General features: G+C 32.2%; 1 protein-coding gene across 1 annotated transcript; it reads left to right on the top strand.

The window, feature by feature from the left end:
• Positions 1 to 4,150: 4,150 nt before the first annotated feature.
• LOC133173758 (START domain-containing protein 10-like) lies at positions 4,151 to 9,535 on the top strand. The gene is made up of 6 exons (XM_061308781.1): positions 4,151 to 4,321; positions 5,776 to 5,923; positions 6,230 to 6,333; positions 6,545 to 6,662; positions 6,884 to 6,936; positions 7,046 to 9,535. Exons 1-6 carry the CDS (start codon positions 4,166 to 4,168, stop codon positions 7,271 to 7,273), a joined length of 807 nt encoding a protein of 268 aa, XP_061164765.1. The 5' UTR covers positions 4,151 to 4,165; the 3' UTR covers positions 7,274 to 9,535.
• Positions 9,536 to 13,979: the final 4,444 nt, after the last annotated feature.

The raw sequence follows: 13,979 nt of genomic DNA, 5'->3' as shown, positions 1-13,979 counted from the left end.
AAGGGTTCTTTCTTGAAGAACTTTCACTAACAAATTAACTTCCCTCATTTCTATTCCCATGGTACTAACTGTGCCCCGATATTAGCTTACCTAAGAAACAGAATTTATTCAAAAGTAAAGTCTCTTGCTGTTGCCTTCAATTGGACATTTAGATACACATGTACCGATGACGTTTTATCAATTTACAATATTTACTTTCATTCCTACGTTGAGTCCATCTGGACTCCAACTGGACTCGAAATAAAAGACGCCATGGAGTCTGACACATCTGCTTCATATTTGAATATTTTACTAGAGAAAGACATTGATGGCAAATAACAACAAAACTTTATGATAAACGTGATGACCAACTTTTCTATCGTAAACTTCCAAAGTATTTATGTATCAATATACCATTATCACTGGCATATGGAGTTTATGTCTCCCAGTTGATTTCATGCGAAAGAGCATGTTCTACGTACGAACAATTTCTAAACGAAGCAGGCTATTGGCATACAAGTTGATGAATCAAGGATATCAACAATCTCATTAAAAGTCAACATTTTGTAAATTCTATGGCCAATACAATGACCGTGTTAGCAAAAACAATCTGTGGTTTAATCAAATGTTGAATGAAGTCTTTCATGAAAATTGTTAGATCATTATTTTCACACTGAATTGACTACGGATTTTTCTGTTTAACCGAGCACACGGCGGGTATGACCGGTCGACAAGGGATGTTTATTTCTCCATGTCATCTGATCAAACCTCTGTTTTCAGAGGTCTGTGTTTGCTCTGCTCTCAGTCTGTTTAGTTTAAATGGACTTTTGAACATGATAACTGTTCGTTATCTTCACATTTTACATTTCATTCTAAGTACATCCTGTGCTGTTCCTCTTAGTGAACCAGCCAAATTAAGACTTTTGTCTTTCTCCGACCAATTGTCAATGAGTCAGAATTAGTCAGAATGGGTCTTCGAAGAAAATTTATTTTTATTTGTCTATTATTTACAAGTCTACCTAACCAGAAATCAGTCATTTTTTACGCGCTTTTGCCTGTATTGTGAGACGTGTGTGAGAATAGATGTTATGACGGTTGAACCTTCACATATGTATTGTTTAAGGTAGTCCGATCCACAGGTTCTGAAAATCAGCTTTTAAGTAATTGAAAATGATCACAAAAATGTTTCTTATTTCACAGAAAAATGTGAATTTACCCATGGTATTTCTTCAAAGTTCATCATTATAGTTAATCATATTATATGGGAAAAATTATCAAATCTCAAATATATTTTCAGGAAATGTGAATAAAAACACCAGCTATGCATTTTTTAATTGATCAACAAATATATTTTAGGATAAAATAAAATATAGGTATCCAGGCATTTGGAGAAAACTGCATCTTTTTTTTTTTTTTACGTTTAAACAGTATTTTAGTTCTTATATTTTCTTCAATTGTTATATAATACATAGTGTAAAAAGCTTGTGCTATCATTGCTAGACATCACAGATCATGTCTAATTTCATTCCGTGCTAATTAGCATTGGTATCTACTGCTAGATTTAAAAAATTCTCTTAAAATGAATTCATTTATTTTCTTTTATGGAATACAAATGTCAACTTTTTACAAGACCTTTTCTAAGACTTCAAAGAACCTTGAATCATACTGAGATGATAAAATGAAAATTGTTGCACTAAAAGATCTCAGTTTCAAGCTTCATTTTGAGACTTTTTAAATAAAATAATAAATTTAAGAGTTATCCTTCGGAGTTCCTGGCTGAGGATCAGATATCCTTAAGGTAGTAACAGAGGTTGTTTTTTGGACAATACAGAAATGATGTCCGGAATAAATCCATGGATTATGGTATCAGGGTTTTGCAGATAGTCAAAAAGACGGTACATTAATTTCTGATTACTGAGAATACTGTGATCTTATTCACAGAGACGGCAAAGAATTGAAAGCTTTTTGATGTCAATTTCAGCAGTTATTGGAAATATGCATGGTAGGCTTTAATACATGTCGGATCTGGTCTTTTTAGGTAGAGAATAAAATGCTGAAAGGTGCTGAGAACTTTTATATCGGAGATCACACGATAGTTTGCTAAGACGGTAGGGAGCACCATCTTCAAGTTCGCGATGGTTGAAGGGTTTAGATTTCATATGTCTTCAGAGCAAAGTAGGCTTGACGTCCCTTCCTACAAGCATTGAGGGTTCTCTCACTCGGATCCATCTTACAGTGTAGGAAGTTCCCAAGATGGTTATAGGTCTCAGACAGATGTACAGGTTCTTCACCTAATTCCAGGACAGAGAGGTACTGAGACGGTTACCGGATAGGGGGAAGAAAAGTCCGCTTGACTTGCTGGCATTAAATTAAAACCCTTTCACATTCAGGCATTTTTTTTTTTGCTAAATTTAAAGGCTGAAATAAGATTTTCCAAAAAGGTTTCCTAAATTAAAAATACACACCTGAGGATACATGTATTATATGTGAAAACATTTGTATGGATGTCAAAAATAAATACATGAACTAATACCTGAGTTGCCATGGCAACATGTTGCACCACGGTCGAAAAAAAAAGAACTCAAACAGCAAAATTATTCTGTAGAATAACTGTATGCCAAGTCGAGCATCTCCTAAAGCCCTACAGGTGACAGAGTTCTGCAGGAATTGTCATCATCGATGGTTGCATTTGAACTTCCCAATATAGCTGCAAGTACTTTGGATTTCATTAAGTAGATCGTTATTGAACACTAAGTATGGCATGTCAAACGTTGCAGTATTCCATCTTTTACATTTGTATTGTATAATTTTCCATTTACGGTATATTCTATAATTTTCCATTTGCATTGTATTATTTTCCAGTTTTTCATTTATATTATATAATTTTTCATTTGTATTGTATAATGTTTATTTGTATTCTATAATTTTCCATTTGTATTCTATAATTTTTCATTTGTATTGTATACTTTTCATTTGTATTCTATAATTTTCATTTGTACTCTATAAGTATTCTATAATTTTTCATTTGTATTCTATAATTTTTCATTTGTATTGTATAATGTTTACTTGTATTCTATAAGTTTGTATTGTATAATATTACAAAGCAAATGAAAAGTATACAATACATGAGAAATTATACAATACAAATGGAAAATTATACAATAAAAATTGAAAATTATACAATACAGATGGAAAATTATACAATACAAAATCAAATAATGCTTTCGTTGTGTTCATAGCAGTAAGATACACTGTAGATTCATGTATGCCAATCAGTCCTCCCATCCGTAAAAATTATGCGGTTATGTTATTCTATGGATAAACAGTGCTTGAAAACAGACCCCCCTCCCCGTTATAGACTCACGGGTGTTTTCAACTTTTTAAAATTATCTTTTAATGACATATTTTTTGTGATCTCATTTGATAAAAATTTCTTCCCCATTATACGTTATATAAACAAAGAATTTATATTGACCAGTGCACTCAAGAGCAAACATAAAAAATCTTTGGTTCATAAAAACTTGAATTCTATATAATAAAAAGTTATACTCAAGAAAAAGACCATATGTTGATTTACTCAGAAAAATATCTGAGAGATCCTCTCTTAGTAGAATTAGGCTGAGTGCACATAAACTTGCAATAGAAAGTAGTAAATATATTTCCATCAAGAAATGGAAGATGTGATTGAGGATGAAATTCACTTTCTTTTTCACTGTCAATCTTATTCTTAGCTAAGAAACACATACCTTAGAAATATTTATAATATAACAAATAAAAATATTCTTTACAATGAAAGATACATGTTACAATCTTATGTAAAAAGTGATAAACATAAAGTCTTAAAAGTTACTGTGAAATTTACTAGAGAATGTTTTGAAAATAGAAATCTTTTACTAAATAACATAAAAATTAGTATGGCGGGGGTGTTCCTTAGTGATCCGCCTCAAGAATTTCGTGTTGTTTACGACATAGAAAAATTGGTCGTTTTATTTGTATATTGATGACAATTTTCAAGATATTTAGATCAAAGCTAAAAGAACAGCGAAATAAACTGTTATTATGTGTTTTTCATGTGTTTGAAATGATTAGCCGATCTATGAGCGTAATGAGTATTGACAGTCGCAAATCCGGATATTAGTAACATGCGAACTGCTTTTCGGCAAATTTTGACAAGTCACCAACCGATATGGATGTCGGGGAAGTAAGAGTGGCAGAAGATGCCGATTTTAACAGACTAAAAAGTTTATGTGACGAAACAGATGGCTGGAAACTAGAATACAACAAAAATAACGTAAAGGTGTGGACTAAAAACAACGATAAATCTGATTTTAAGGTGGTGAAAGTAAGTACCTGATCGATTTGTTATCTGTGTATGTTTATCTATCAGCTGTTTATTGCTTTATTTTTAGATGTTCACAAAGCTACGGACAAATACCATGCTAATATGCCAAATTTATTAACACAATAGAAGGGGATTTTATTTTGATAAATTGTATTTAGAGTAAACATTTGCCAATTTAATAGTCAACATGGTCAGTATTACGTATCCTCCACGTTTTTAAAAAATCCCTTAAAGTTTGGATGAATTCAGAAAGCACAGGTACTTAGGACTTTTATAAATATGTATATCTTTTTTTTTAAAGTTTGGGTGAAAGCACAAATATTGAGGTTTTATGTACAAATATATCTTTTTACATATGATATCAATGGGTAATATACAAATAAGTACTGTACATGGGGAAAATAACTCGCGTTGTTAATATTCCCTATATTCACAGTGTTAATAAATCTGTGAATTCAAGAAACAGTGAATAAGTTTTCAATAACCTCCATGTTTTATTTGGAAATTTGAGAATAGACTATGATAGGTATATATACATGTACGTGCAGTACATGGTCATTTGAGTAATTACGAGTTGTACTTGTCATTCAGTTATTTTAATTATCACGCTTACTTTAATTCAAATCAGCAGTTAATAACCTGTATTTGTTTAAAAACTATTTTAATAGCCAGTGCTACATGTTTCATCAATCAAAACATGTGGGTCATGAGTTTTGATTAGGCCTACCTGGTGTAACTAATGTTACCACGTGTAGTTGTTACCTGCATTATCATGTGTATTAGTTTTTATCGACATTTTGGTTTTAAAAAATCATTCAAATAACTATCAAACTTGCTGAAGACGTGGAAGGATATTATTTCATTGACCTGCATTAACACATTTATTAACGTCCAGTGGTTTTTCGCCGCGAGATATTATCCCTTGGGAAAGATCTTGGGGTGCACATGTACTCATCGTAATAGCATATAAGAAAGTCATTCGACGTTTATAGTCAAGGACTTTTAATAACTGCACTTGTTTTGATTAATAGTCAATTAATTATTAAATCTAACTATTTTATATAAACCTACCCTGTTGTTCGTGAAATGAATACATAATGCTGATTAATGTTGTTCTAGCTATACTACGGATTAAACAGATAGAGACAAAGGAGGTAACTTTTATTATATACCAATTCCTTGAATCCAATAAACCGCGATCGTGTCAGAGGAGAGGAAAACGTGAAAATTACAACCCGTGAAATTAATCCCCTATACAATACCTATGGATGATTCATCAGCCGTCCTGTATTTTCCACACTAAAGGGAAATGTCAGAGTGTATCTAAAATAAATATAATCACTTCCTTATGCCTTTGACTCTTCGCAATTTGTTGTAAATTAAAAAAAATATCCATTTATTTTCACATTGAAGGAAATGTGAATTGAGTTTTTCACACTAATTTGTTTTTTAAGGTTAGAACAGTCTTTGATGATGTTAAACCAGAAGTGCTGTATGATGTGTTACATGATCCAGAATACAGAAAAACCTGGGACCATGCAATGCTGGAAGGCTATGAAATCTGTGTGATAAACCCAAATAATGACATTGGGTACTATGCAGGTTTGTTCTAGTTGCCTTTTTCTGAAAAAAAAGATAAAAATATACACCTTATTTTGAGAGACCATTATATTTTATATGGTATTTATAATAGAGAATTTTTTTCTCATAAAATTTGTTTATTGCTGTACATAATCCTTAATTATACAAATATATGCAGGAATGAAATTTTTGCATGGAAGTTCTCAAGTAATTATGCAAAAAAAAAAAGTTTTTTCACAGTGTATCAATATTAATGCAGATTTGAATGTAGTGGTAAGCTTTGGGTTCAATATTAACTCTGATTTTGATACTAATTTAAATTTGTAGTAAAGTGTCCCCCTCCTCTAAAGAATCGAGATTTTGTCACTCAGCGATCATGGTTAGATTTAGGCTTAGAAAAGTGTATAGTCAACCATTCTGTAAATCACAAGGTAAAAACTTAATTTTTTTAATGGTAAAACCAAATGTCATTTCATTCTTCAAGTACATTTACTATTGATCACATTTTATTTCAGTGAGAAAATAAAGTTTTCGTTAATAACTATCATTATTTTTTGTACTGAAAATAAGTGAACTACACGAAGTTCAGTTTTTTATCATTGTTTGTGATAATGTGTGAACATGAACTATCTTTCTCTACAGAAAATGCCTATCAGAAAAGGCTTTATACGAGGTATATCATATGTTACTGGATATCTTGTACGGCAACAGGGACCAAAGAAATGTCAGTTTACATATGTCTCTCAGTCAGACCCTAGGGGTAAGCTCCTCATTAAACTAATGATGCATATAATGTATTCAAATAGTTACATGTAATAGGTGAATGATCTACATACGGGATTGTTTGGTAATAAACATGAATAGTTTATTGCAAGGAAAAAGTGCTTCTACCATATGCCTTTGATTCTTCTTTTAAAAGATATATACTTTAAAAATACAAACAGCAAAAATGATTATGATATTTTTTTTTCACTTAATTAGGAAAACTTCCAGTATGGGTTGTGAACAAAGGTACACAGTATTTTGCACCCAAGGTAATTTAGTAAATATATTTTTCTTCAGTTGATATGCAGTGCATGAAAATGTGATTCATGATGAATATTCATATTTATTTACTTAATTTATTATTTTTTTTAATATTAGATAATATCTAAGATTTACAAAGCCTGTCAGAATTATGAGGCCTGGAAGTCGAAGCATAATCCTGGTCATAAACCCTGGCTGTACCCAGAACAAATGTCACTACCTCGATTAGATATGAATGACATTGGTGCTGAGTGTGAGTTCACATCCAACGAGTCAATAGATGAAAGCAATGTGAAAGAAGAGGATATAGACCAAGATTATGAAGCCAAGATATACCTTAGTTAATATTGTTGTTAATTAACTTTGACAGGGAGATATTTAAAAAAAATATCATGTGAAAATTGAAAAGTTAATGTTTTATGGAAATGCACTTTATATTTTATGCAGGGATGAAAGAAAGGTATAAAATCAATGCATACCATTGGTATCATTAATTTTTTGTAAGATATCTTCCATGTAAAATCAGAGCATTGCCAAAATTGATAACTTATTTATTTGTTTTTTAATAATTTTCATAATGCATTACCGGGTTTTATACCATAGAGATGTACCTGGAGCAGAGTCTATGGCTGTATTGGAGATAGGTTGTAATTTCTGATTCTGGTTAAAACAGTTATTTGTATATATATTTACAATTTAGCATGCTAAAAGGTATAAGAAATGAAAAACTTTGATTTATTAAATATACTGTTTATTGATGCTATATCATTATTGACGGCATTTTAACCAATGTAAACTTTTAGAAAAAAGTTCTTTTTGAGTCAGAGGTAGTTTTTGTTCTAACATCTGATTATCTAACATTTCTGCTTAGCTTAAGTAATGCACAGTATATGGTGTTTGTGTCCTCAATTACACTGTAAGGTTCTATAACCTTTGTAAGTAAGTAAATGTAGTATAATATATAGGATTAGTGATTTTTTGGGGTTTAAAGAAGTTGATGAGAAATTTGTTGTTACTTGCACCATGATCTGAAAATCCACAGATATCTCACTTGTCTCTCAATCTCTCTAAAGTGACATTACTCTGGAAATGTGTCGTTATTAACAAGACTTGTATGTTTAATGTGCCAAAAAATGTCACTTTTCAAAATAGCTCTGAATATTCTTAAGCTTGTCTCCTAGTGTTGCTGGCATTGCAATTAATGTTTTTTTTAGACAGAAATAGGCAATTTTCTGAGTCTTATCTACACAATCTGTCTCGTGTTAAATGATGATAGTGCTATGTGTGGTTGAGTTGGATGAGGTATAATGTGATAATTTTTGTATTTTTTTTTTCATGCATCCAACTGTAATAACTGTTTACGGCCCAGAACTGGAATTGTAATGCTTTTGCTTGGTTAGATTTATGCTTATTGATTTCTGTTTTACTTTTTTTTGTCATGGATGGGCATTATTTTTTGTGTTCTTGTGAGTAATATTTATTGTGACTTTAGAAACTGGGAAGTGTATGTATTTCAGCTCCTGTAGTGTATTCATCTCTTCAACTGGAATCCGTAATAAAAAAATTTATTTCTCTCAAATGCACAGCAAGCTTAAATGATATAAATGTTACAGAATATTTAAAAAGAGTGATATTTTGTTAATGTTATGTTTTTTTCTTTTCTATTGACAAACTTTGGAATACTGGAAATAAGAAAAATGTACATCTATTCTTGTAAACTTGTACAAGCTTGCTGATAAGAAAACATCACATTTATAAGTAGTCTGCATTAAATTTCATTCCATTAGGCGCTCTGCCTTGTGATAGGTAATAGTAAGTTATACATGTATCATATCACAGTCTGTGCTTTCTCCTCAGAGGAAAATTTGGTGCTTAACATCAGTCATAATAGGAATACTGTGAAGTTTGATAATGGAAAAGAAAGATAGGGCCAACATATATTGCAGGACTGCCATGTATTCAGACTAGTCTCTTGAGGGCCCATTTCTTTTCAGATCTAGTGGCCAGGATAACTTTTTTTTTTCTATTTCTTACTTTCAAAAGAACTGAAAGCATATTACCTTGAATGAATAAAATGCCTATTTTGATTTGCTTTATTCATAAATTTCAAATTTATTATGGGAAACATGATTAAACTGATTTAATATTATACCTTGATCACAAGATCTTTTGAAATGGGCCTGTAGATCTTGCTGTTTGATACTCTATACCACTGAGGCCTTAATTTTGTGTAATTTATTTCATGTATGATTATTGAAGGATATTTACTGTTTATTTTACAAATGTTATTTTTTCCTTGATATGTGTGATGAGTTGTAACTGAGTCTTCATCTGCAACATTGATAAATTCAACCTGTCAATCTTTAAATTATCACTAAGAAATGGAAAAAAAAATATACATTATTGTTATTGTTATGAAAAGACATTCCAACACTGATACATTAGACTGACTTTAGTTAAATGTCTGGCACAAAAACTTCAGTTTTCTCTCCTTTTGTGTTCATTATTGATTTCATGATATATACACTTCAGACCTCTTGTTAAAGTGTTCTACAATCTGTGGACCAGATTATTATTGTATGAAGTTAATATATTTTTCTCTTTTTATCACTAGTTGAATTTTGATTTAAGAAATAATAAAGAATTCTCATTAAAAAGACCCCTGTTTCTTTGTGTCCGAGGACAGACTGTAAACAGTAAAGTAAGGATGAGACAATTACATAATCATTGATGTCTCTTACTAGACCTGCCAATATTTGCACCTTTCAGGTAATTACTAGTATAACCGACGGCAATAAGTACATAACTAGGATATTGAAGGAGAGTATAAAGGATGGAATACCTTTCTTGACACCTTAAGATATTGAAGACGTTGCTTTATCATTTACATAAACGAAAAAAATAAATGTAATGTATTCAGTTCCTCTTGGTTATGTGCTTTCCCTGGATATTATACCCACGGTATAAGTTGGTCAGATTTAAGGTATTCAATGTATGATGAAGGGATGTTGAACAAATTTGAATCATTTTAAACTACTTAAATATGTATTGCTAGATAACGATAAAAGTGAAACGAACCAAAGTCCCATGACTGATAACATATAAGAAGCCAGTCATTTTGCACCTTAAACGTTTTTGAAGAGTTATCTGCTCTTGATGAAAAGATTTTTCCAAAATATCTATGGTTAATGATTCCTTTTTCATATTTTTAATAAAAAAAGAGTTTAGGCATATTTTCACCAAGAGATTTGTATGAAGTAAAATATGGAGATAACGAACAGTATTCAAGCTCAAAGTCCAGGTACCATGGAGGAGTGAGCATCCCCTGCCGACCGGTCATACCCGAAGTGTGCTCCATGTCAAAATCGGGAAATAACGGAAAAATCCGTCGACAATTCAGTGTAAATAATGGCCTAACAATTAGTAAGAAAAACGTCAGTCAACATATGACTTAATGATAAATTGTATTTGCTGACAAGGTTCAAATTACGTTTTACAATATCTTAATAACACATTCCCTCCCCGTAGACTTCAATATTAAATTCAAGGTGCAATTAATTGGACAATAATCAAAATTCTATGAATTCCTTTGGTGGAGTATTTTTATTTGATAACACCTTCAAAATGCTATCATGATTAAAAATATCATACCATTCATTTATCAAGTACAAAATGTGGTCGTTATACATTGAATACCTAACAAAAATAAGGATGGAGATGCTCTGAAAATATCAGAACTGTCACACTTGGTGCCGATCCATGAAAAAAATGCATAAATTTAATGTATTCTCTTATTTTAATTATTTGCGTTTTTAATATGCAATTCTTTTGTACAAAAACAAGATGTGATGCACCCGTATGGGAGCTCAAGACAAAGTTAAAATTTTTCAAATGTAGGTCAAGCTCCAAGGTCAAGGGATATGTTGATACCCAAAGAAAGGACTTGTCACAAGAAATATACATGTGAAATGTAATAGCCCTAGTACCAACCATTCAGACAATATGGCCAAAGTTAAAGTTTTTCAGAAAGAAAGTCTTCTCCAAGGTCAATGTCAGGAGGACAAAAAAATTATGGTACCAAAGGAAAGGTCTTGTCACAAGGAATGCATAACTGAAATGTGAAAGTCTTAGCAGAAATTCAAAAGTTATAGGCAAGGTTAAAGTTTTTTCAAATACATAAAGGTCAAACTCCAAGCTCAAGGTCATGAGGTCAAAAATGTCGGTACCCAAAGAAAGGTCTTGTCACAAGGAATACACAAGGAAATATAAAATCCCTAGAGGCAGACAGACGGACGGACAGAACAGAAACCATATGCCCCTGAATCTTCGATTATGGGGCATAATAAAAATATCAAAAACTTCTGCTAATGAATGTAAATTGATGACAGAAAATGAGACTGAAATTAAGAAGATTCTATATACCATACAGAGCAAAGCTGGAGACAAAATTTCCTGAAATTATGCAATGTAAAGGACAAAGTTATTAGTTTTCTCTCATCGTAGAATTCATTCGCTTTAGCAGAACAGTAATATTTGGTATATCTCGGTCTTACGTATGGAATTCACGAACGAATCACTTTATTATAGTATCTTTGTCTCACAATAATTTATAATCTCATTCTAAATAAAAACCATCTTGCTCCGGGCCATGAAAGTTAGCTAGTTCACCGCTTTCTGAGCTCAGTCTTACTTTACCAAAAGGAACTTATAGCGGAAAAGTGGTAATGAGATCAAAGGTGAGACCATCCAAGATTTATGTCCCCGGGGCCTGAGTCCGATAAAAAATGGCTTCAAGTTCCCTGGACTTTAAAGTCTCTTGATTAGAGACTACATTGCTGATAAGTACAGTAGTCTTATGAAAAGATCATATACGTGTAGTTTAGTGATATACTGAGTATCTTGCCGTACAGTAACAGGAACTTATTACTGGTATGTAAGGTAACCCTATGAAAAACTCCTTATTGATAATCCTTCATGAGCAGAAACATATTTCCTATATTTAGCAGAGAAATATGAATAGGGTGTTAAACAGTTTATCGAGATAGTGGCATTTTATTCGTGTTTGCTTCCCAAAATTTTTAAAGGTTGTCTGACGGTTTGCCTGTTGTTAAATAATTGTTTCCAAGTAGGAGAGGGTTTTTATCTGGATCCCGGGGAGGCACCTTATTGATGTCTGTAGGTCATTAAACAGATACATATTGGAAGTTTTAGGTGTCATTTTACAGAGATATTAATATTTAAAGTGCTGGATGTTATTTAATAAGGAACGACTGGCATGCCATGATGTCATCAGTACACAGTACTAGCAGGCAACGAAGACACGCTTTGGCCATGGCTAATAAAGACGCCTATTCTCTATGTCTTATATCAGACACTTTATTGGTCTGCCTGGACGTCCCTCTATAGCGGAGGATATTACTGGAGGATATTCAACAGATGCAACTTCAAGGTATGTCTGTCAGCCCGTTAAGAGAAAAATATTAATGGTATGCTTTGTAGCCTAACAGCATTGACGCAAAAGTGGAATGTCTGGAGGTGCCTCAGCAGAAAAAAAGTATGTTTTGCATGCAGAAATTCAATAGAGACTTATTACATTGTTACGTATAACAGTATCTCAGCCGATTCACATGTAACATCTCAAAAAACATAACCATCGTTTTGGTACATATATATTTGGCTGTTCTCACAAGGAAAATATTAATGATGTGTTTGGTGGTCCTAAATTGTTGTAAAATTAAAACCCTTTCTGGATAAAATGTGTTGGATTGGTAGAATTCTAATATAATTACTATATAGTCTGCGTATTCAAACATTTCTTTTATAGCACTATCAGATGATATATTAGCTCGTCGGAATGAACGTTATGTATTTTGCTCGTTTTTTTTAAAAATGGTAAACATACATTTGACACATAATCATTTATTGCCATATTAGCTGTGTATCTATATAGTCTTCAGAGACCTGGCCCCAAGATTATGAAACAAGCTTAGACTTAAGTCAAAATTTCAATGGCCTGTAAAATGTTTATTTATTGTTAAATTAATCTTTAATTTTGCAGATGACAACTCTTGTAAAGCAATATAGAACAATATTTTGTGATTGCTTAACTTCTACAACATTTTATCACAATATTAAAAATTTGATTTAACCTCAAGACGTTTCATGATCCCGGGGCCAGGCCTTCCAACAATGCATAGAAATTTCAATGAGGAAACACAGAAACGGAGACTACTGGGTCTCCGCCAAAGTGTACAAGAGGCATAAAGAGAGAGAGAGAGAGAGAGAGAGAGAGAGACTCTCGCTCTCACGACGCTTCTCGCCTATGGCGCCTGGTTCCTTCCGCCTAATAATAACTTCAGAGTACAAGATTTGAACTTTCCGTTGTCAAATTTAGTATAAAGATAAAGGCCTAATAATTGGTATGAAATATTTCAGTCACTATATGACCCAATGATAAGCTGTATTTACTAAAATGGTCAATATAACGACCATAAAAGTTATGAAATGTTGACTTTAAGCGAGGTTTTTGAAATCTCTGTAACATCAATTTATTTGTCAGTAGCCTGCTTCGGTTTAATAATTGATCGTACTCGGAGCATGCTCTTGAGATTCGAATATGTTGAGAGACGTAAACACCATATACAGGTGATAGTGGAATATTACTACATAAATAAGGTAAGCTGATGATGGAAAAGTGACGTCATTCCGTTTGTCATATTTAGTTGTTAGTTGGCCCTTATCGCCTATAGTCAGTAAAACCAGTTGTCTATGATGTAGAAAGTCTGGTCTCCAATTTAAGATCAGAAATGATTGGTCATTGTATAAAACCAAAAGTTACACTTTTTTGAAGTTACTGATTTTGGGAAAAATGCGATATAAAATTCGCAAAAATTTGTTGGATTTTTTGAGAATCTACAATTGATTAACACCACTTTTTGAATCAATATAAGTCTATGTCTGTAGTTTCTCCTTCACAGCAGTTAATATTTTTGTAGACCATGTTCGAATTGTATCCCCATAAAATGGCAATGGACATAAATTTCCCATTTAT

This window comes from Saccostrea echinata, unplaced genomic scaffold, assembly GCF_033153115.1.
Source record: "Saccostrea echinata isolate AGI-Se365-2 ecotype Australia unplaced genomic scaffold, CSIRO_AGI_Sech_v1 ptg000056l, whole genome shotgun sequence".
NCBI classification, from domain to species: Eukaryota; Metazoa; Mollusca; class Bivalvia; order Ostreida; family Ostreidae; genus Saccostrea; species Saccostrea echinata.
Note: the sequence above shows the minus strand (reverse complement) of the source record. Positions and strands in the feature narration are given on the sequence as shown.

Excerpts from the sequence above, each read along its gene's own strand:
- LOC133173758 (XM_061308781.1), top strand. The coding sequence starts at position 4,166 with ATGGATGTCGGGGAAGTAAGAGTGGCAGAAGATGCCGATTTTAACAGA. Across the intron at positions 4,322-5,775 it reads CTGATTTTAAGGTGGTGAAA|GTTAGAACAGTCTTTGATGA; the intron begins GTAAGTACCTGA and ends TTGTTTTTTAAG. Across the intron at positions 6,334-6,544 it reads ACCATTCTGTAAATCACAAG|AAAATGCCTATCAGAAAAGG; the intron begins GTAAAAACTTAA and ends CTTTCTCTACAG.